Raw genomic sequence first — 21880 nt, 5'->3', positions numbered from 1 at the left:
AAGCAGTCTAATGCCTGCCAGCTCATTTGGGTGATACACCCATTAAAGAATTTACTTTGCTTTCTTGAAATGTTTCTTAACTGGGTGCTTGCAGGGATAGAGGTCCTTGGCAGCCTAAGCTGTTCTGTCAATCTAAGGATATTTAATTACTTTAGAAGAGGCATATACCATAGATTCTGGCCTGAGAACTTAAAAAAAATTGGATTATCAAAACTGATAAGACTGTGGATTCAGAACAAGGCCAAAATCCTAGTGCGGTCTATAATTAAACAATTCCATTCTTATTTTGAAAAAAAAAAAAAACAAAACAAACAGAAACTGACTCTTGCTCAAGAGTTTTAAAAACAAAAGTCACTTGAGAGAGGAAAACTAAATCAACACAAAATGCTGCCAAAAGGGAAAATCCCAAGGCATAAATAGGATCAACACCTTCCTCAGGCAAAAAACCTGCTCTGCATGATCCACTCCTGTATTTAAGCCTCCTGTGTCTGTAAACATGCAATAAATCTGTAATGCTTCAAACTCTGCCTTCTGATAACAAAGTGCTGTATATTCCTAATGTAGCCCCTTAACAGGCTTACAAAATCCTCAGTGCTCTTCTAACACCATTTGAGGTTGCCCTGCCTGTTAATGGCACAAGTTGTCTAAAACCAGTCACCAAACATTTGGCACAAGTTCTCATCTTCTTCTGTTATGGAAACATATACATATATATAAAATAAACATGATTTCCCATCATGCTGCCCTCAGACATAAGCTCTAAGTGATGCTGTATCCCTCATACATAGACATATCATCAACTGTACTCTCAAAACACAAGAAGGGATAATTAAACTCATTACAGAACAGGTCCAGCACGGCAAGCACAAGAGGATTCTCCCAGCAGTGACTCAGACACCTATTGACCAATGGGCCTCTGAATCAACAGTTTCATCTCCAAAGAACTGAAACCCTGGCAGAAGTTCTGAGCACTTGTAGTACCAGGCTGGTGTCAATTATGCTGAGCACTAGGAGCAAGGAGACCACCTTTGTGGACCACAAGCTGAAAAAAGCCATGAGGCAGTGGCCAATTTGTTTATCCTCCTGGGCTATATTTGATCTAGTGATTCACCCTGTCTTACTAATAACTCCTTCAACTCGTCATTTCAGCCCCCTTCTCCAACCTCCAGAAGTCTTCAGAATTCAACTATTATTCTACACACACTTGAGGAAAAATGCTACTACTGTTGCCAGAAAATGCAATTGCACCACTTGGAACATATACAGTTTTTAACTTTTAAAAGCTCTCTAAAATCAAAGAATAGCTATTTTACTGGGCAAAATTGTGTGTGGATTCCCTACAACATCCATTTCTGTCATGGATTTTCCTATTGAAGGCATTAAATGCTCACCTTTGTCCATAGAAGAAAAACAGTAATCACTAATTATGCTTTTATAATGTCACTAAAGCTATTCTGTTTCTCAAAAGGTTGCAGTAAACTTCTTCAGTCTATTTCTTTTTTGGTCTCAAGATGCTTTAGGAATCTCTTCTGTTATTCTGAATTATGACTATAAAAAGTTATTCTTTGAAGTCTTTCTTAGATTTATTTGCTTGCCAAGAACTCAAAAATAGCTGAACAAAGCAGCAGCTACAAAGTTAGCTCACTATGAGGAAGCATATGTGCTGTTTTCATTTTCTTGGCTTTTTGGGTGGGGAGGGTTATTTAAATGGTAAACAACTGCTGTGAAGGAAGGGAAAAAAATAACCAAGCAAAAAAACCCACACTGAGCAAAATCTTCCAAGTTTTAGTACAATGAAACAATATGACGCTCCACCTCATCTACGATAATATTTAGTGAGTGGAATGGCCCAAAACCTCCCTGTTTTAATTTACCAGATATCCAAAAGAAATCAACAATAATATTAGCAAAGCCTGCCTGAATAATTTGATCAGCCGTCTTAGGAATGTTTCCTCTACTGAGCACAGGGAGGAGGAAAAAACCCAGAAAGAATAAATCAAATAAACTGTCCCTCTCATGGCAAATTGCTCACACTCATGCTGTGTCTTGAAATTTCTGGAACAATCTTTACCTTTGCCCCTCTCGAAATACAGACATTGAACCAGAGTGCATCACTCCAATAGCAGCTAGAATGAGAACTGCAAAATTGTCACCCCAGAAGGTGAAGAAATTCATTGCCCACATATGTGCATCTTTGCCTCAGAGTGGCATCTGTAAGTTACAGAAAGTGATGGTGACACATATCCTGCTAATTGGCATCCAGCTCCTCAGTCTCCTCATTTTACAGCAGTTCTTGGCAAGCACACCAATACCAGGAACCTGCTTAAATTGCTAATTAATAACAGACTTGTCTTTGGAAGGGTGGGAAAGGGGTAATCTTTTAATTGAGCAGTTCCTACAAAACAGAAGTAAATAAGAAACATTAACTTTACAAACCAAGAGTTTCCTTTCAGCCTGTACTCAGACTAATACAACAGGCAAAGCATTTTATTGATTTTGACTCAAAACAGGCAGCACTATTCCTAACAAGAGAATACTCTCTTCTTGTTTTTCCTGAGCAGTACAGGGGGATTAAACAACCAATAAAGCTGGGTGGGAACTCCTATGAATGGAACTTCAGCTTCATATTTGATACCCAGATCTTGACCAAGGTACATGGGCAACGGAATAATTCCTTTTTATGGGACCCAGATTAAGCTGTAATGTGAAAGTAATAGGGAGTGAATACAATGAAATGATCCAGCTGAAACGTTATTGATTCACTTGTGAAAAGTACAACTGTAGTATAAATAAGACTTAAATACAATGCAATGTCACTGAAACAATATTTATGAGTAGCTCAATGGTAATGCACATCTCTCATTTAGAACATTATTAGTGAAGTTTTATGTTCTTACTATGATTTTTTTTCACCCCAATAAGTGCTTCTGAGGAGAAAAGACATACAAGGCTGTGAGTGGAGTTCTAAGGACTGATTCTGCAGTCTTCCCTTAACATAGCAAACAGTGAGTGATTAACTCACCAGTCACCATAGAAGAAACTTCACTGAAGGTGATTGGCAACTGCAGAATCTGTCCTGAGAATTGAATATTTCATATTCAGTATGTATATTATGAAATAGTCTTACCTCTGTAAGAGCGTGCAGCTGTCCTTTATGCACACAGACACCCATAAACCTACAAGAAACAAGAAAAGAAAAGTGGTTTGGGCTTTTTTCCCCCCCTCTTTTTTGTTCTTTAAAAAAAACTAATATAGGATACACCAAAAAAGACGAAAAAAAATCAGCCTCACAGACACTGCATACCTCACCATTGATTATTTAAACATCTCAGCACAAAAAATCATCTACACTACAATATAATCTGAATTAGCAGTTCCAAGAGAGCACAGGAGACAGCTCAACCTCAAAATGGAAAGTTACTAATTTAACTATAAGCAGAGGCCAACATATAATGATTTATGCAGAAAGGAACAGTCTCAGAGTCCTATTTTAAGGATGTTTAAGCCAAGTAATCCACTGTTGGTCTGCACAAACACAAAATTACTTCCCTTTGCATTTTGCTGTTTAAGCATAAAGATGTTTCTTCATATCCCATTCTTAACCACTCAGGAATATGAGGGCACATACGCAGCGTATACTTCCCCTCCCCAAACTCCTCTTTCCAACACTTGGATATAATATCCAGCATACACACATTCCTCAAGTGCTATCTATACTGCACAATTTTCAGACTCCTGCTGTTAATAGTAATGATTGCCACCCTCAGTTTGTCTGGAGAGCAACAGAATGTGCCATAAACAACCGAAAGCTCATTTTTACTACCATACAAGCTGAACTTCAAAGTGACAAAATGCAAATTAATGCTACTAGTAAACACCTCCCATGAGAAAGTTCAGTAAAGCTGAAATTTTAAACACTAGAGTCGTCCCTGCACAGTTCAAGTGTTTGTTCTTTATTGATTAACTAATTCTCAGTTTTAACATTTAGAGTTTGGTCTCAGCAAGCAAAAAACAAATTGTCTATAATTTCCATAACATTCAGAAATTTCCATTTTGCAAGTAAGAGGTAGACATGTATGATCTCATTAAATGTGATAGGAATCTTGTGGACAACAACTCAAAGGAAAAGGATCTTTTCTATCCTGAAACACTTCTGAATTTAAACACAAAATGATGCAAGACATGTAGTGCTAGTTCAGCTAAGCTGCTTTTGAAGAAATGAATGATCCTCACTGTTCTCTTGTCTAACAGCTGACTGGTAAATTACAAGCAGCCAAAGAAAAATAATATAGATAAGGTCCTTTGGATAATCTGAGCTATGGAAATCTGTTTTTAAAACCAAAGTAGCAGCAAGACTTGAATTAGAACTTCTACTGCCTGCTCTCACCTCAAACACTCAAACAATATTCCCTGAATATAGGAATTTTAATTTGAGAGGCATTGAAACTCCAATTCCTCTTGTTTAATGTAGAATCATGGGGCATGATCAGGTCCTCAGGGGAAAGGGAAGAGGCTTCTTTTTGATATAGCAGGTAGGCAAAGCATTTCTCATTCTGGGTTTCACTTCATACTGCAATGAACATATGAACAATTTTGTAAAGAAATCGACAAATTAAACTTCCTGAGGTGAAGAAACCCAGACTTCTACTCTAGATTCTGCTAAAAACCCAATCTTCTGCTCTAGATTTCTAGAACAGAAATTTATTTCTTAGTGCATTCTGAAAGTCTTCAGAGCTATCAGGCCTGGTGTTAATGAATTTATTCACAAGCAAAAATGGAAAGTACACAATTCCAATATATTAATTTTTCTATAAGACAACTTTCCAAATTAATATCTAGTCTATCAATTACACAAAATTAACCTGCTATGGCAATATTTTCATTCAACAAAAAGGGAGATCAAACAATTAAAAATAATTAAGTTTTCATCTGTTTTGGTCAAGGGAAGTCTCAATGGACACATATTCATTACCTTTGTGAATCTATGCTTAAGGCAGCAAAGACACATTGAATCAAGTTACCAAGAGTAAGAGTTTAAAAATTCTGACATGCTTAGTATTTCTTCTAAGAATCAAAAAACAAAGCTCCATATCATGATCTCATGGAAAAGAAGCTGGACATAAAGACACATTTATGAACCCCACATATTTAGAAACTATTACCCAGGAAAAGAGAAACCAAATACACTGATAAAGACAGAATTAATGAGTTTACAAGCAACATACTGAAGCCATTTAAACTTTGTGTGAATGAATCTCAGTTTTCAGGCTCTGGAAAATAGATTGATAAAACAGACCTCAAGCAATCCAAATTCCTGGAAAACTTCTGCTTAGCTGTTTTATCAAGCAATAATAAACCACTTGGTTAAGCCAAGAACTGCTACAAGACATTGTTGGAAAGGATTTTCACTAAAAGATAATACACCCAGCTGCTACTGGGAAATGCAATTAGCAAGCAAGATTTAACATGGTTTCAATTTCTGAGATTGCCCCAGATGAGATTCCGAGCTCTGTGGATAGGAAGCTGACATGCTGGTCCAGCACAGCTGAGATTATTCCTGTTGGCTAGACACACTGTCCCCCGAGCCAAAATGTGCTTGTAGGTGAACTTCAGCAGAAAGACTTGTCAGCCAAAGGTTACACTTCCTATAAGCATTTCTAGCTGGAAGGAGCTCCAATAGACCAATCATCCACAAAACAGGAGATCATCTGCAGATTTAAGGAAGTTTATTTTCAAGACAGTGTATCTGGCCTTATCAGCAGGCTGAAACACTTCCAAAATCTGGTTGGAAAAGTTTTCCTAGAAGCTGCAAATAGAAAGGATGATATTTAAGTCCACCCAACTAAACAGAATGAAGCACATTTCCACTACCAAATGCTTTCTGACAAATGTCAGCAAGCTATACACATGTTGGAAATCTCATTTTATAAACAAGCAATCTGGAAAACCTGTCCTCCTTAACAAAACCAAGAGAAGTCTGGATATTGCTTAGTCCTTCACAGTGGTTACACAAAGTACTTTCAGTTCAGTCAGATGGCAAGGGGGAAAATCCTGGACAGAAAAGGGCAGACTAAATACTGTAGCTTCAGTCTGAAATCTTTGCCTTAATTTATCAAGCAAAACTAATATCCAGATCATACAGCCTCTGGATATCCAGACACTGAACACATGCTTCCAGTTAAAAGAACTTCACTGGGACACATTCCTGCTCTGTGGATAAACATGGGGCAGCTACAGTTCAACAAAAGAAATTGATGCCCTCAAAAATTTATGGCTTGTATGAGAAAATTCAGCACTTTAATAACATTAAACAAAAGAAACAAACCAAACACACCAATGCAAAAGCCTCTAGTACAAGCTCATTAACCAAGACAAAAGTTCAGAATACGCATTCTTTTTTCATTGCACTGACTTGGAGAAGGAAGAGGGCAAATAAAAATATTAAGTCTTCATTAAGGCAACAAAGGCCCTCCTTAATGGTTTAGGCACCATGCTAGATTAAAAATGTATTTTAAGTTTTCTACACTTGCATCTTGATTCTAGAAGAGGTAAGGCATTTAATCTAGAATTTCTGTAACATATACAGCCTCTCTTCTACTGCGTGTACACTGTATTTCTAAAATACTCCTTTTTGATAACCATGACACACAAAGAGAAGAAAAAGCTATTTTCTTTCCTGTTCAGTACAGGATAAAGGATGTTAAAAGACAAAATCCATCCTTCTGGCTATTGTAACAAAGTCCATCACAAGCAATTTTACGAAAAGGAAGGTTTGAAAGGATAAAACTACACACAAAAAAATTCCTTGGTATTGTGTTCCCAGGGCGATAGATTTGTCTCAAAGGGGATGAAATAAAATTCTCCTTGAAAGGAGTTCATGGAATATGCACACAGTGTGCTTATTTGTGTGCTGCACACACAAGAAGGTGGATTTAATCAATGAGTCAATCTGCCTGCATGCTCACAGCCAAACATGCAGCAATACCTCCAAGCACTCCCACGAGAACACTTAAGATATGAGGTAAGACTTTCTGTGTACAGAATGTTTTAAATTAAGTCCCCAAGGTACAGATCAAATAAAGAAATACTTTTTCATGCAAACAATAGTGATATTAAAGACTGAAATTCTACCTCAAAATTGAAGATACACAAATTTAAGAGACAGCACAAGAGATGGAGAATCATTGGTAGCACACCACTTCATTTGTATGAGGAAAAACACATCTGTAAGATATTACCAAAACAAAAAAAAAAAAAAAAAAAAAAAAAAAAAAAAAAGCTATCAGGTCTCTCAGGCAGTTGACTGAAGGCCCCCAAGTTCAGGACACAAGGATGGAGATTTCCTGAGTCCTTTCCAGACCAATTTTCTTACTTTGAGTAAAAACTCATGACTACAGCAGCACATCAGCATTCAGGAAAGTAACAAAATGGTAGAGCACATCTACAAGCTTACACTAGACCTTTCAAAACCATGGTACTTGATCTAACCCAACCTTTGAACAGCACTGCACTTTAAGCAGGACACAAGCTAATAAAGTGGAGAAATGCTCCAAATCCCTGTTTTCCCTAACACTAGCAATTACAGTTTTCCCATGTATCAGCTAACCTGTATTAAAGTGGTTATAGTAAACATCACATGGTACAAACCCCAACCTCAGCTCACTTTTCCACACCTCCTCTCACCATCTGTCTGAGGGAAGATGTGATAAAACCAGCACATCCCACAGCCAAGGCAGGAAGAAATGGAGATCAGAGGAAGAAAAGCATTTTAATTCTCCATGTTCATCTTGTATGCCAGAGTGAGATCGAGACAGGAGATGAGGTTGATGGTAGAAACAGAAGAAATCACTCTTTGAACCCCATTTGTCTGCTGCCCTGTACACTCCTAAAATGTCCCCAACCTGGACCCTGGAGAACTACCAGCAAACGAAAAAGATAAACAGGTCTCATACATAGTTTGTTATAAACACCAGACAGTGACTGAATTAAAAGTTACTACATTGTAGTTAGCACCTACTCTGCCTCTAGAATCACATCTGCTAGCTGAAATAGGAAACAAGAGGAAGGGAGAAAAACAAACCTCCCAAATCCCCTATTTATTACCATCATGCCTGTAGCTGCAAGAGCTGGAGTCTTCTACTCTAAAATATCCTTAACAGACTGAAGTTGTTCATTTTTTTTGCCAAAATAAATCCTCTAATAGAGGGCAGCCTCTCATTTTCTTCATGGAAAATACATTAGAAGCTTACATATACACATATATTTGACCACTGGAATCTTTATGATCCTACCATGGGGATGGTAGACTTACTGGGGACTTGGTAAGTGAAAACTAAGCTCTTCACTTACTTCTCTTTTCTAATCAAGATGGATCTATATAGCTGGCCAAGAGCAGAATTTGAGTGCAGAAATACTGAATGAGTGTGGAGATTTAACGCTAGCCTTTTACTACATGGCAAATAAAGCCTGTTGCTTTTAAAGCCTAAATACCCAGATCAGCGCTTCTCCAAATAAACCTGAAACTCACCAAGAGAAACAAAAACACCTTGACCCAATTCCATCTCCTCAAGATGTGCAAAAGTATCATTAAGGTAAAAACACAGACGCACCTTTAGGTAATCTCTACTGCGCGAAGGAATAAAAGGAAGTCAGCAACTGCTGACAAACTCACAATCCAGAAGAGTGACCAGAGTCTGGATAAAAACCTCAAAAGGCATCTGTAACTCTAAAAAGGAGTTGATATGGACAGCACAGAAGCAAAAGCACTTTCAAAGAGTCAGCAATATTACTAGTGACACCAGTGCAATCAACAGCAAAAATACCAAAATCTTCACAATAACATCTTGAAGTTAACTGTGGACACATTGGAATTTAGAGCTTGTAAAAAGCTGGTATATATTTTAGAGCACAGGCAAAGGGATGGTTTTTTTCATTACCCAAAGGATAATGATGATCCTGGGCTACCAAATGCACTACAAGGAAGAAGAAACTCTTCTTTCCATAACAATTAACTATATAAACTACAGAAGAGCTCTCGGACAAAAACACTGATTCAATAACAAATTTGAGGTATTACTTATCAGGATGTTCAAAAACACAACCCCACTTCCAGCCTAAGGAAGGTTTTAGTGTACTAAAATAAATGCCTCATTGCTGAATCTGACATTTGCTTTCTAAAACATTAACTTGCTATCCTACACATGTTGAGATGGTTTGCGAGGAGATTTTGGAGGCTGTAAAGCCACTATTTATTCAGTTTCATAATTTTACAAGCCATTTGATAGAGCACCTTGCAGCTCTCACCTGGTTTAATTAACCACTACACAATATGATCTCAACATTTCAGCCTAAGAACCCATTACTATCCATACTGGCTAGCAACACGAAGGAAAGAAACTTGTTTAGAGTGGAAGTTAACAGGAGGTAGTCCCAGAGCTCAGAGGAGATGAGGAAGCTCAGAGATGTATTATGTAAAAAACAGAGGACACCAAGGCATGTGGAGGAGATCCAGTGGCTAATCAATAGAGAAGTGAACTTAATGCTAGTGACAAAACACCTTATTCAGTAACATTGAACAACTTCAAAGGAAAAATTAGGTGAAGAAATATTTAACAGCAAACTGAGATAACTCCTAGCCACTGGAAAAGTTATATATTAGAACTTCTTGGAAGAGGATATTCTCTTTAAATACAGCTGCTCTTATCTGACTGCACAATGTTGTCAGACAAGCAGTACAACCTCTCACCACTTTAAGTGCAAATTAATATTAATTATTTTTATGTATTTCTAAAGTAGGAAACAGCTGTTTCACAAGACTAGTAGAAGCACCAATGATTTGCACATTTATGAAATCTAAATAGACTTCATAAATCTCTAATAGAGAAGCTTGCATGTGTGTGTTTATAAACAGGTATATACAGACACCTAGGCAGGTAATATTTAAGAGGGAAAAATCTTCTCCCAGACAAAGAAATTGAGAACACTGTAATAAAATTTAAACAGAAACTTAAATTACATCAGTAACACACAAAAACAAAGTTATCTCCTACACAGAAAAGTAGTAGTTTTTACTGTGTATTCAGTAAAAGAAACAACCAAAACTAAATATTGTTTTCTTGTTTGCATTTCCTGTAGGAATAACTCTGCTCCCTGTTGCAAGGGGACTTACCTAACAGATAAGAAAAAGGCAGTATTTTACCAGAGAGCCTGCTCTTTTTGAAGAGGCCTCAAATCAAGCAATTCACAAATCAAATGCAGTTTATTCTTCTAAACAACCTGTGCAAAGATAGACCATTTCTATTTAAGTAATTTCTTTCTGATATATTCACTCATACCTGCTTTCTTGAGCACAAAAAGAGAAATATTTCTCTGCCAATCTTGGGTAATAACGAAGAACAAATGAAATTCCTTTTCTGCTTCATAATAAATCAATACTTTATTGTTCTTCCTTCAGGACCATCTGTGTAACACTGCTGACTTCAAATTATTCATAGGCTCTAAGGCCAGAGGAGACCAGTACATCACAAACATGATCTCTTTTACTTCACAAGACACCTAAATTTCAGCAATTAATTAGGACTGAGCACAATTTTTGTTCTCAGCAACACCTCTGTAATTCCATTCAAGAGGGGGCAGGGTTATATTTAGGTAAAACTGAATGCTTTTGGCCTTTCAATATATTCCCTTCCTACTTTCCCTCATCCCAACCCAAATTAAATTCTTGATTTTGAACAGAGCTGTAGAGCTACATTTTTTTTTTAATAAGATTTACCAACCAAAGTTGGTAAACTGATGAAGTGTACTGAGTTGATGATTCTGACAATGCCAATATTACTTTGGAAAGTTACTCTTTCACAAACTTTATTTAAAAAGCAGCTTTATCAGTCCCAGGGTCATACGCTGCTTATCAAAGGATTCAGAAAACAGGAAATGAAGGAAAAATGTGGGGAATAAATATAAGACACAGTTAATGATCCTGAAATCCAAATAACCAGACACATGATCCAATTTAATTTTTAAAAAATAACAACAAGTAAACAGAAGGAAGAGTTTCTTGGAGTGCACCTCACCCTGGAGCAGAACAAAAACAGACGAGGAATTGCATTTAGGGAAAGATTACTAAACAACTTGAGTAAGTGTATTATGACAAAACAAACACAGTTTACTATGAGTAAGAATTCTTTAAATTCGCATGTTTTTGAGGTTTTAAGAAAAAGAATAATGGAAAACAGACATGAAGTAATGCTCCTTACAAATATTTCAAATGCTTCCGACACGTGTCCTCATAAATACTGAGAAAAACACAGGGTAATATTGATACAAATCAGTTGCTGACAACTGAGATAGGATTTCAAGGATCAGAAAAATCGGTTATAAAGGATTTTAGGAGTCAGTATTAGGTCTGAACTATGTAACAGAATGGTGAAGAAAAGGAAATTAAGTAACAGAGTTCACTGTGTCTCCAAAACTTTTCAAAAAGAGGCTGAGATCAGAAATCAATCCCAGGTGTGCAACAGCAGCTTAGGAGAACTGGTCATTTGGTGCACTGTCATCACATCTTTAAATTTCATAATGTTATGGCTTCAACCAATTATGTTAATTGCTTGTCACATCACCATAGAAGGGAAACCAAGACTAAAGTGGTTCAAGAAATAACAAGATACGCATTGGAACATTCTGGATTTGCACGCAGTAATCTAATGCAAAGCAAAAATACCCTTTTCCTTCCAGGAGCATATAAATTAGATTAGTTCAACTCTAGCTTCTTTTCTTCAGTCCTTCTTATCCCGCCTTGCAATACTGCAATAAGAAAACCCTAAAAACTAAGAAGCAGACCTAAGAATAAGAAACAGCTATGGCATTTTGCATTGTTTAATTTTAAAATTAGTAACCATGAGTTAGTTGAATGGTGTTAAACTTGCAATAACTTAAATTCACAAAAAGAAGCCAAACTTCACTCTTCATATCACTTTATTGATTCATCAGAAATTTAAAACGGGAGCATTTCTTTTTGCTGACCTAAGTTACTCATTACTGGCAACTCCAGATACCAAAATTTTGTCCATATCTGGGTTCTTTTCTCTTAATTCTTTTCATCTTCCCATTCATCTATTAAATTAGCTATTCATCCTAACACATTCAGAACAGATAAACCTACAACAACAACAAAAAAAGCTAAATTAAACTTGGAAAGAAGAGAGCCCTACTAAAGACAACCTATCTCTATATGACTCAGAAAAAAGCCAGTGTACCTTAAGATGTTTGGATGTGAGAGTCTATTCATAAGCTGAACCTCTTTCAGCATGTTTGCTCTGTTGCTGTTCAGTGTGTTCATCTTCAAAGCCATTACTTGGTCTGAAGTTCTGTGCCTTACCTATTGGATAGAAGCAAAAAATGGTAAGAATATGAAACGAGACTGAAGAAACAGTATTGTTTTAGTGCAATGTAGAAATCCTTCATGACAAAAGTGATCCATACACCAATTTCTGCATCTTTATCATAGACATGACTTTCTATAAGCATACTATGCAAATGTGAAATGGCATTTTGCTCTTCTCTTGCAACTCATGACAGAAAGCTTGAGAAGTTGAAAAAAACCCAACTATCAGCTTCTTAATACAAGTGAAGAAGCCATCTGTTTTGTACACAAAGAAAAAGCTTCTCACTGAAGACCTATGAAACTTATTTTGATTCCACCCATATCCTTTTTTCCCCCTGCAGTGGTTGCTGTCATTGTTCACAGAACGTGTTATACAAGACCTGTTGCTTACAGCTACAGGGCAGATTTTGGAGATGCTCATTGTTTACTTCTGAAAATAGACTATGATCCAGCTTCCACATCCAGGAGACTGAAAGCATTCCTACCAACCCCTGCTGCAAAGCAGAGAGGTTCCTGCACAGGAGAACACCTCACCCACGGTGTCAGTAGTGGCTGTACAGTGTCAGGAGGAAAAAAGATTTCTCTGGCAACCAGCACCTCGTTCAGCATGACTTTGCCCAGCCAGGAATGCAGGGCTGTGGCCATTTCTAACTTGGTACTCAAACTAGCCCGTCTGTCAAATGTTATGTAGATGTGTGCTACTATTAGAAAGGAGCTGTCACAATAGTGAAAGGCTTGCCAAGCCTTTGAATTTCCTTGCAGTTGGACATTCCCACACAAATACTGGTAGCATTCATGGAAATTACGTTCCCATTTTCTTCATACATCAGTACCTGCAGCTCGTAAATAGAAAACATGCATTTCTCAAAACCCTGAATTAACCCCATGGCAAATTCATTCATGTTTATGGAGATTAGCTTCGGAAGGTCTGTATTCCAGGAATTTAAGACTCATCAGCTTTCTAATTTAAAACTGAAATCAACATTATGACTTAGGTACATACAAACTACCTACATTTTAAACAACAGCAGCCTGTCTGCTTTTATTTCAGAAGACTGTTCATCTTCTCCAGTAAGAGGCTTCTTTAGCTGTGATATGTTAATTACAGAAAGAAAAACTGAATCCATGATAAGACAATGCAAGAAGAAAATGGGGTATGGGTTTTGAAGGTAAGGCTCCCTTCCTGGCAGTTCTGAGGCAGCAAGTGATACCTATTTTCAACTTTCATTTGCACACCACTATCTGCAAGAAGAAGGGGCATGTTTCAGCTAAACATTCTCACCTAGACACAAAGCCCACGGATTCAGGGCAGGGATGTATGGGGGAGGAGAGGGTGTCATGTTTCAGGTGTGTGGTTTAACACTTCTAAGTTGCCTCTTCCCGTCCTAGTTTCAAGTATAGGATAGCACTGGAAACATCCCAGGTGAGTATGGTAAACAACATCGAGGCACTGAGTAGAAAAATAGTCCTCAGATGCTTTTCCTCCTGCTTCTCCCCGCTTATGTACATGAGCTCCTCAAATGCCTCACCTACAGTCACCCAGTAATCCCAGCACAAGAAGGATCAGGGAAAGGGGGTGGAGAAGGATATAGAAACCAGCACTGAGCAGAAACCAACAGCAAGTTCACAAGCATGGGACTCCTCCTCTCTGTGGTAATATTGGTTTTAAAATAAAACTGGTCAAACTACAACTTTAGTGCATTACAACAAGATAATCTAGAGTCATTCTCAACACAACCTGTCTTGCCTGTTTGGCATGCTTATTGGTTTTAAGCAGGATGATTGCATGTTAAGTTGATGAGGTTTATTGTTACTTGTCAGGTTTCTTATGTCAGTTGTGTACTTTCATTAATTTTTAATTTTACCCCGCCAATTTGAATGAACAAGCTAACTTGGACAGATCAATGTCTACACAGAGCAGAGACTTTTAAAATATATTTTAGTTATATCTTAGTTTTACTAGAAGTAATACCTTGAGTGAGAGGGAAAAGTTAAAAGTGTTTTCATAGACTTAGAAAACTTCAACAATGTAAATTTAAAAAAAAAATCTAAAAGGACTATGCTTTGAACCTATACACAGCAGCAGCTAAATTCCTCCGAGACCAAGGTTAGGAATCTTGGGTGTTGTGATGGAGTAATTTGGGGATTTCAGGGAACAGAAAAGGATTTGAAATAACTTAATTTCCACAGTCAGAGATGCTCTCAACAGAATCTCCTCAGAAATGAGCTTTCCACTAGCACAGAAGCTTCAAGGTGTGCCAAAAGGGAATGAATACAGGTAGCAGGTGATCAGGAACTCAGATGGAATGTGGTCTTAAACAGTATTTGCCTTCTCATTAACTCTGCCAGCTACCTCTTAATTTCTTGCCTATTTCTATAATTCACACAGTTTCATGCCAAAATTTCCTGCTCTTTCACCTCAACTCTGAGGTAAAAGTAGAATTTATCATAGAACCTTTTTCCTTGTTCAGACTGCTTTTCTTAAGCTAAGGAAACCTCAGAAAAGAAGGTGGGCAACTTTTTGGGTCACTGTGTCCTGCATGCTTCTTGGATATTCAGGTCAGATATGCAACAAGAAGTGACCAACAACTGCTTCTCAAAGGTCTGACTGTCCACAGCACAAACTGCACATCCAGAGAAAAGTGAGCTGCTTTTGCAAAGACAAAACTTTTCATCCTCTGTTTTAGGCTATCCTGCAGTCTTTCGAGTCTTAACAGATTGAACAAGATTTGGTGGAAGGTCAGTAGACTTTCCTTTCGTTTGTTTTATAAAATCACTTTTCCCATGCTTAGAAATTTCTCAAGTTTCTTACACATAGAGCAGAACAATCTGTCCAATTACCTGGCCTCTAAATAGTACCCAATATTGCACTATGCTCTGTTTCACTTAAAGGGACACTGTAAGGTAACACCAGCAATATTATTTGAAGTTCCATATATTCTTCTGATTTTGGAGGATGTATTCCTCCAAGATCTGACAGAACAGCAAAATTCCTAATCAAACCAAAGAAGAGGGGGGAAAAAAGGACTCTTCCTCTCTTGCTAGTTATCTTTTAAGCAAGGAGGAAGAAGCAGAATGGGAGGTAAGAGGGCATCTTTCTCAAGAGGACAATACTCAACATTATTAATAAAACCAACTATCAGTTTATAAATTATGGAACACAATGCTAATCACTTGGAATACACCAAAGACTAACCATGTTCTCTTCTCTGAAGCACAACTGGCAAATAGCATTTCTATGGCAAGAACGAATTGACAACAAGGAACCGACAGGTTCTGTCTTTAAGGTCTCATCAAACTCGGAATCATCAACATGGAAGGAGCTGTCAGCTCTGTCCTCTGTCCCTACTTACCCATCAGTCATACCCTAGACAAAATTTGTGTCTATCCTGGCATGCCTTGCCAAAGCCCTGCAAAACTATTTCATTTTAATCCTTCTTCTCCTCTCAGGCCACCTCTATGCCACAAAAACATGGAAGAGATGTTTCAACCACCTGACTACAGAAAGAAAATGAGCAAATATTTTGGCAATACTGCTGATCCAATTTAACATTTGTTTACACAGCAGTTTGCCTCAGGCATATGCCTGTATACTCAACATAAACAGGGATTCACTCATGCAATTCAAACCTCTCCCTGGTGCAACTTGCAGACTGCTGTGAAGTTTTTAATGACATTATTATTAATTATGGCCCCTTGCATATCAGACCAAATACTCTTTCAGCAATGTCGGGATCATGGTGTCTCTGCTTAGAAACATTCTGACAATCCTACAGCTGCTTTGCACACACTTCCAGCTTCTCAGTCTGCTTACCTATGTGTGTGACTCCATCTCCAAGGTCACAGTAACCAGATATTGCCTCCCTGTTTTATTGCTGACAGGCAGTTAAACTGTCCTTTTGCACTCTGATTCTTCTAAGATCAAAGTACTTAGGACTTTGACCTGGCCCTGGTTACCTGGGTGGTTCTACACACATCAGATCATGTTCTGATCCTTAACCCTTTCTTCAAGAGAAAGTGGGAAGTAGAGGAAGTCATAGATACAGGTAAAGAAATAGTGATGTATTTAAAGGAAATCTCATAATTGTGATTCAGCACGGCTCACATTCCAGAGAAGTAGTCACTATATAAAGTTCATGAGAATTATCATGCAAAAATTGTTGGGTTTAATGTTCAGCCTGCTGCTTAGTTGTAAAGTTCTTTATTGTTAAAAAAATTAAATATAATTTAGATTATTGTTTATCTATTACATCATATACGTCTATCAGGGTTCTCTGAAAATCCAAACATTTATATTACTTCCACTTTCTGCTGGACTAAAGGGCAGATATATTTTAAGCAATAGCTGAAATCTAGCCTGATTTCATCTTTCACAAGGCCTTTTTGATCTATATTCACTGTACCTTTCCAGGTGGCCCTGGAATAAACATCTGAAGAACATTTCCTGATGCTGATATTGTAAATCTGCCAACACAGCTTTCAGCTGTGCTCCTAGTTTTTCATTGCATTTTCATTATTTTCCAAATCATCATTATATAGCTGGAAGTATTTTGTCACAGTTCTCTTCAAAAACTTAACTGCTTTCCAGTTTTTCCTTACCCTCCCCTCCTTCTGGCATCCAGCCACACTGCTTAAATACATTTACAGATCTTTACTTATACAGCCTACTCCATAAAATCATGTTGCTGCTCTAGCACACACACCAATTTTTGTTCATTCTTTTACACACCTTGAGTCTTCATCTGGCCATTTCACCTTCACCTTTGCTGCCATCCAAAGCACCATCATAAAAGCAGTCCACTCTGGTCCAAATATTTGACCTTCCTTGAGTTTGTCTTCATTTGATTTACAAGAATTTTCTCTTTGATGACAAGAGATGAAGACATTCCCTTAGCTACCATTCTAGGCCATTTGCACTAAATGTTTTACACAGTTTAATTTTGATTGACTGAGTTAACAATAAAGCTTGTGAGGTACGTGAGATGATAGAAGAAATCACTGCTAGAGTGAAAATGCTTCATCATAAGAGTATCTACCAAATGATAGGAAAAAAGTCTTTCACAGGGAAGCAGACCAGCAATTTGGATCTGATACAAAACTTCTCTCAAACACAGACTACTTCCTTGCTGTGACAGCAGAAGAAAAATTTAAAAAACATAGGGTCAGCTGTATTTTATCCAAGTCTCACCATCAAGCCATCACACTTACAAGGACATATTCATGCCTTGAGGATGAATGTGTAAGAAGGATGCCTTAACTCTATGGTTGATTGAAAAAAGTTCCCTTCAGCAAAGATAAACCTGTTCTTCAGCTCAGATCACAGCACTTATAAGCCTGTAATCTGAAATGTTTTTCGTAACATTAAAATGTACCTACTGTCAGATACACATACTCATAGCAGTGATGCCTATATCAAATAAAAAATTTCTTACCATTAGGAAAATTTATAATGACAAATAGAAGCTGAAAGAAATACACCAGTCCAGATAATACTAAGCTGCTATGTTGATTCCAGAGAGTCAGAAGGGTTGTGGCTGTTTTCAAGTAGTAATACAGAATGTCACTATACTACAACTTCTTGCAGCAAGAAGAGAGACATGCCAAATGTAACAAAACTCTGCCAAACAAAACTAGTCAGCATGTGTTACAAGAGCTGTAGCACAGGTTCAGAAGATCTACAGAAACTAGGCACAAAATAAACCCCAAAACCTTTCAAAAGTCTGGTAGTAATTGTGACTCTACTAATTTCTAATACTAAAAAGAATTGAGAGAAATACACGGAAAAAAGCTGGAGACTTCACCATTTTGCCTTTAGTACAAAAGCTCAGTGTTAGTCAAACAAATGTCCTAATTTGATAACTTTAGTAACTTCTAGCACCACCAATTCAGCAAAGAAATATGTTCAATTACTAGAGAATATTCCACACATACAGTCGAATGATCCAATTTTTTTTCCAAACTAAAGTGGATTTCTAATCAGTAATACAGCAGTACCACTGATACTTTATAAATCCACTTGTCTTCCAAAAAAACCTAAATATTTCTTTTGTATTTTGTTTTTCTTCATTGCCCACTGTAATCTAGAACCAGGGCCCAAAATAGAGCACCCTTTTATTTTAAACAAACCATTTATTGATATGAATCTGTGCACATATCTCTGCTTCTGCCATTAACTTGATCTCGATCAAGCCATAAAGGCAGAAAGAGACTACAGTCTTATTTAGAGAGAAAGCACAAATTCATCAGAGGACTATTGAGATGAGAAATAAACAGGCACAGCCCAGGGTGGGGAAGTTGACTGATTTTGTAGCCAGTTCAGCAGAATGTAACCATATAAACTTTCCTCTGCAATCCAGGACATGGAACAAGGACGCTGGGTAAGCACTGTTTTACCTCAACCTCAGTAAACAGCTCAGCCATGTACTTGATACCCGAGTAATATTATAGTCAGGAAAGAAAAAGAAATAATGAGTTTGAAGTTCATAAATGAGAGCTTATTCCTAATTTTCAGTGTTATCTATCCTCAGCTCACTAGGCAGCCCTGAGCATGCTACTCCCTTTCTTTTGTTACCTAACTGGTCTATAAAACTGAGGTGATATTATCTACCTGCCAGAAGACTGGAAGATTGACATCTGCAAATGACTACTGTAACATCCAAGGATAATACATAATCAGATACTGTATCTGTGTTCCTATTTTCTCATTTACTTTTTAATACTTATGGTTAAATATTTTCCATGTTACTATGACTTTAGCCTGTATAAAAGATAATGACACTTACATAATCTGCAGATGTTTCTGAAGAAATCAATACTTTGGACTGAGTTTTCCTGACACAGAAATTGTATCTTCTAACTTCTACAGTATATGAACAGTTTGGCAGTGAGGACACAGCCCCCCCACTACACCAATAATCTTATCATTGGTATTCAAACACATTTGTGGGGTTTCTTTTCAAGACTATATGGGAGCCTTGACAGAAAGTTCTGTTTGGGGCAGAAATATTTTCCTTAGATTTCCTTTATAAATCTTTCAAATAAGCATTGCCATGCATGAGTCCAGGAAGTCTTTCTCACTTTTCAGAACAGAGCCCACGGACATACAACTATTGCTATTATAATCACAGCACTTAGAACTTGATCACAACCACAAAAAGAGAGCAGGGAGCATGAAGAAGCCACATTTTGCTTACTTGAAGATACCTCAGCTTTTATAAATTGATACAGTTAATAACATTCAGGTTACAGCCAAAATAAAAAAAATTTTTGAGGTAATTTCTTTTTATTTAAGTCTTCATGAACTGCTCTTGTTTAGAGCAAGGTTCTTATACAAGTAGCTAATTAAATATGCCATGCAATTTCTTATGTCTCCTCACGGCCTGTAAAAGCTAGGAAGCACAGGAATTGGATTTGCAGGACTTAACTGCAGGCAGCTCATGTGAACAAAGCAGCAGCAGTGAGTCAGTGTGAGACACACTGTCAGCTCCGGATTAGTTAACAAAGCAACGCTGTCTCGGCATTGATCACTCCAGGGATGTTTCAGAGCCCCTAATGCCACCAGGCCATCAAACAGAGGGCCCCCACCTTGCAGAGCTGACACCAGTGCAAAGGGCCCTGCAGCCACCCCAGAGCATAAACAGGAGAAGTTGTTCCTATAGTTTGGATACGGCCTCAGTACCTATTGGGAACAAGTTTTGGATTGCATACAGAATACCAACAACTGCAGAAGGAAAGATAAAAAGAAGTCCTGTCATACAGGCTTAGGAACTCCTTTCTCTAACCACTTCCAATGGCTGCTAAGGAGCTATGGAGAAGTATTCCCTATGAATCTGAGGCTATTAAGCATGTCTATTTTGTTAGTGCCACCAGTAGCAATTTGCAGTTCTCATTTTTACATTTCATATTAGGCAATAACACATAAGCATTTGTATGCATTAACAACACAGATACTCCACAGGCAAAGGCAGTGAAATCCGTCACTGAAATATATTTAACTGTTCCCTGCTGCTAATCCCAGTAAATAAGAGTCCAGAGAGGTGCCTCAGAGATGTCTCACAAAGCTTTTAAGTGATGCACTCTTGTTCTCTAGGTGCAGTCATGTTAATACTGGACATATGCCAGCACAGTTATTTGAAGAACAGTAAATCAGCACCTGTCTCTCAGTATCAGCTATGAATGAGCTTACACAAATGTGCATGTTTGCCAGCTGGCAAAACAGAAAATCCCAGAGCTGCCAACCCAGCACATCTCCATCCAGAAGAGAAAACTAAACAGATCTCATTTAACCATGCTTGAGAAATTATTATGGAAAACAAGACAAAAAAGCACACAAACATTTCAGGGCCAAGGGCATCTTGCCACCTGTTTTGCCCTGGGAAAACTGCACAATGATACTCAGATTGGCACTTTTCCAACAGAAGAAAATCAAAGGCCCAAAGGACTCTGAACTACAGCAGTCACTGTACTAAACACAAAATCCAAATGGGGGTTATCTCCTATTGCAAGGTACTTGTTATAGTATCAGTGTCTTTCTTACCATTGACAGAATTTGTGAGCGTTCTTTCTATTTGTGAGGACAACAAAGACTTACCTCGGACATTCCATGTATCAGCTCTTCAGCAAGGCTGAGGAGAGGCCAGGTTTTCAAACAGATGAAAAATACATTACAAAATGGACAACTTTACATTAAACTATGCTTTTTCGTTTGTTTGTTTTTTACTGGGTATTGTTTAACATCAAGTTTGTTTCAGTGATTTTTATTCTGGCTTTTTAGTCTTCAAACAAATTGTTCATTTCAGGATAGTTCTATCATATTTTCTAAATATTTCTTTCTTCAACAGAGAAGCTATCTGACCCAACCTGAGAAAGTGAAACACAGTGTAAGAACTGTTTCACCCTGTTTTAATTCTTATTACTCAGTAGAGTTCTAGACTTGATGGTAGTGATGCCAAACAGGACTGTAGGAAGAAGCATTATGGAAGTATACTTTTGGAAATTTTCTTAAAATATTTCAACACCACTACAAAAGACAAGGCTTTCATTAAATCTGCTTCCTGGTTCTCCTTCAATCCCAGTGTTTCCTCAGCTGATGTTTTAAGATGATTATAACATGCACATCTTAAGACTTCTACCCAGAAAATAAATTAATAAGAACCAGAACTTGTTTCAGATAGCAAATATGAGTTAACCCTCCATTCTACCTTGTATTTCAAAGCATTTTCAATTCTGCTAAAAGTAAGAGTGCTCTACACTTTAGATACATGCAAATGTCATTAAAATTCAGAATTGCTAAGTGGGGAGGAAGTGAGTATTTTGCCCCAATGGTGCAATCCATAAAGACAGATGAGATTTTTAATTCCTATATTAATGATCTGTTGGAGTGCAGCCTATTTATTACTACTTCTCCCTGTGGCCTATGCCCTATAAAAGCATTTGCTAATTAAGTGACAAGGACTAGGATGACAGTAGCTTGGCACCTCCATAGCAAAGGAAAAAAAAAAA

The 21880-nt window shown here is 37.5% G+C and overlaps 1 protein-coding gene across 4 annotated transcripts in view; it reads right to left on the bottom strand.

Annotated features, from left to right (window-relative positions):
* Window positions 1-21880, bottom strand: part of TESK2 (testis associated actin remodelling kinase 2) — a 75988-nt gene that overhangs the window by 38736 nt on the left and 15372 nt on the right. For 3 of the 4 annotated variants that reach the window (XM_021528514.3, XM_021528521.4, XM_085585702.1), the window contains exons 3-4: window positions 12252-12373; window positions 3128-3176 (exon numbers count right to left, since the gene is read on the bottom strand). In XM_021528514.3, the coding sequence (XP_021384189.2) occupies window positions 3128-3176; window positions 12252-12373 (171 nt within the window). The remainder of the gene's footprint in view (window positions 1-3127; window positions 3177-12251; window positions 12374-21880) is intronic. The other variant, XM_085585703.1, reaches the window with a different exon arrangement.

The sequence above is a fragment of the Lonchura striata genome, chromosome 8 (assembly GCF_050655825.1).
Source record: "Lonchura striata isolate lonStrDom1 chromosome 8, ASM5065582v1, whole genome shotgun sequence".
NCBI classification, from domain to species: domain Eukaryota; kingdom Metazoa; phylum Chordata; class Aves; order Passeriformes; family Estrildidae; genus Lonchura; species Lonchura striata.
The sequence above is the reverse complement of the archived record's forward strand: the minus strand, read 5'-3'. Positions and strand labels throughout refer to the sequence as shown.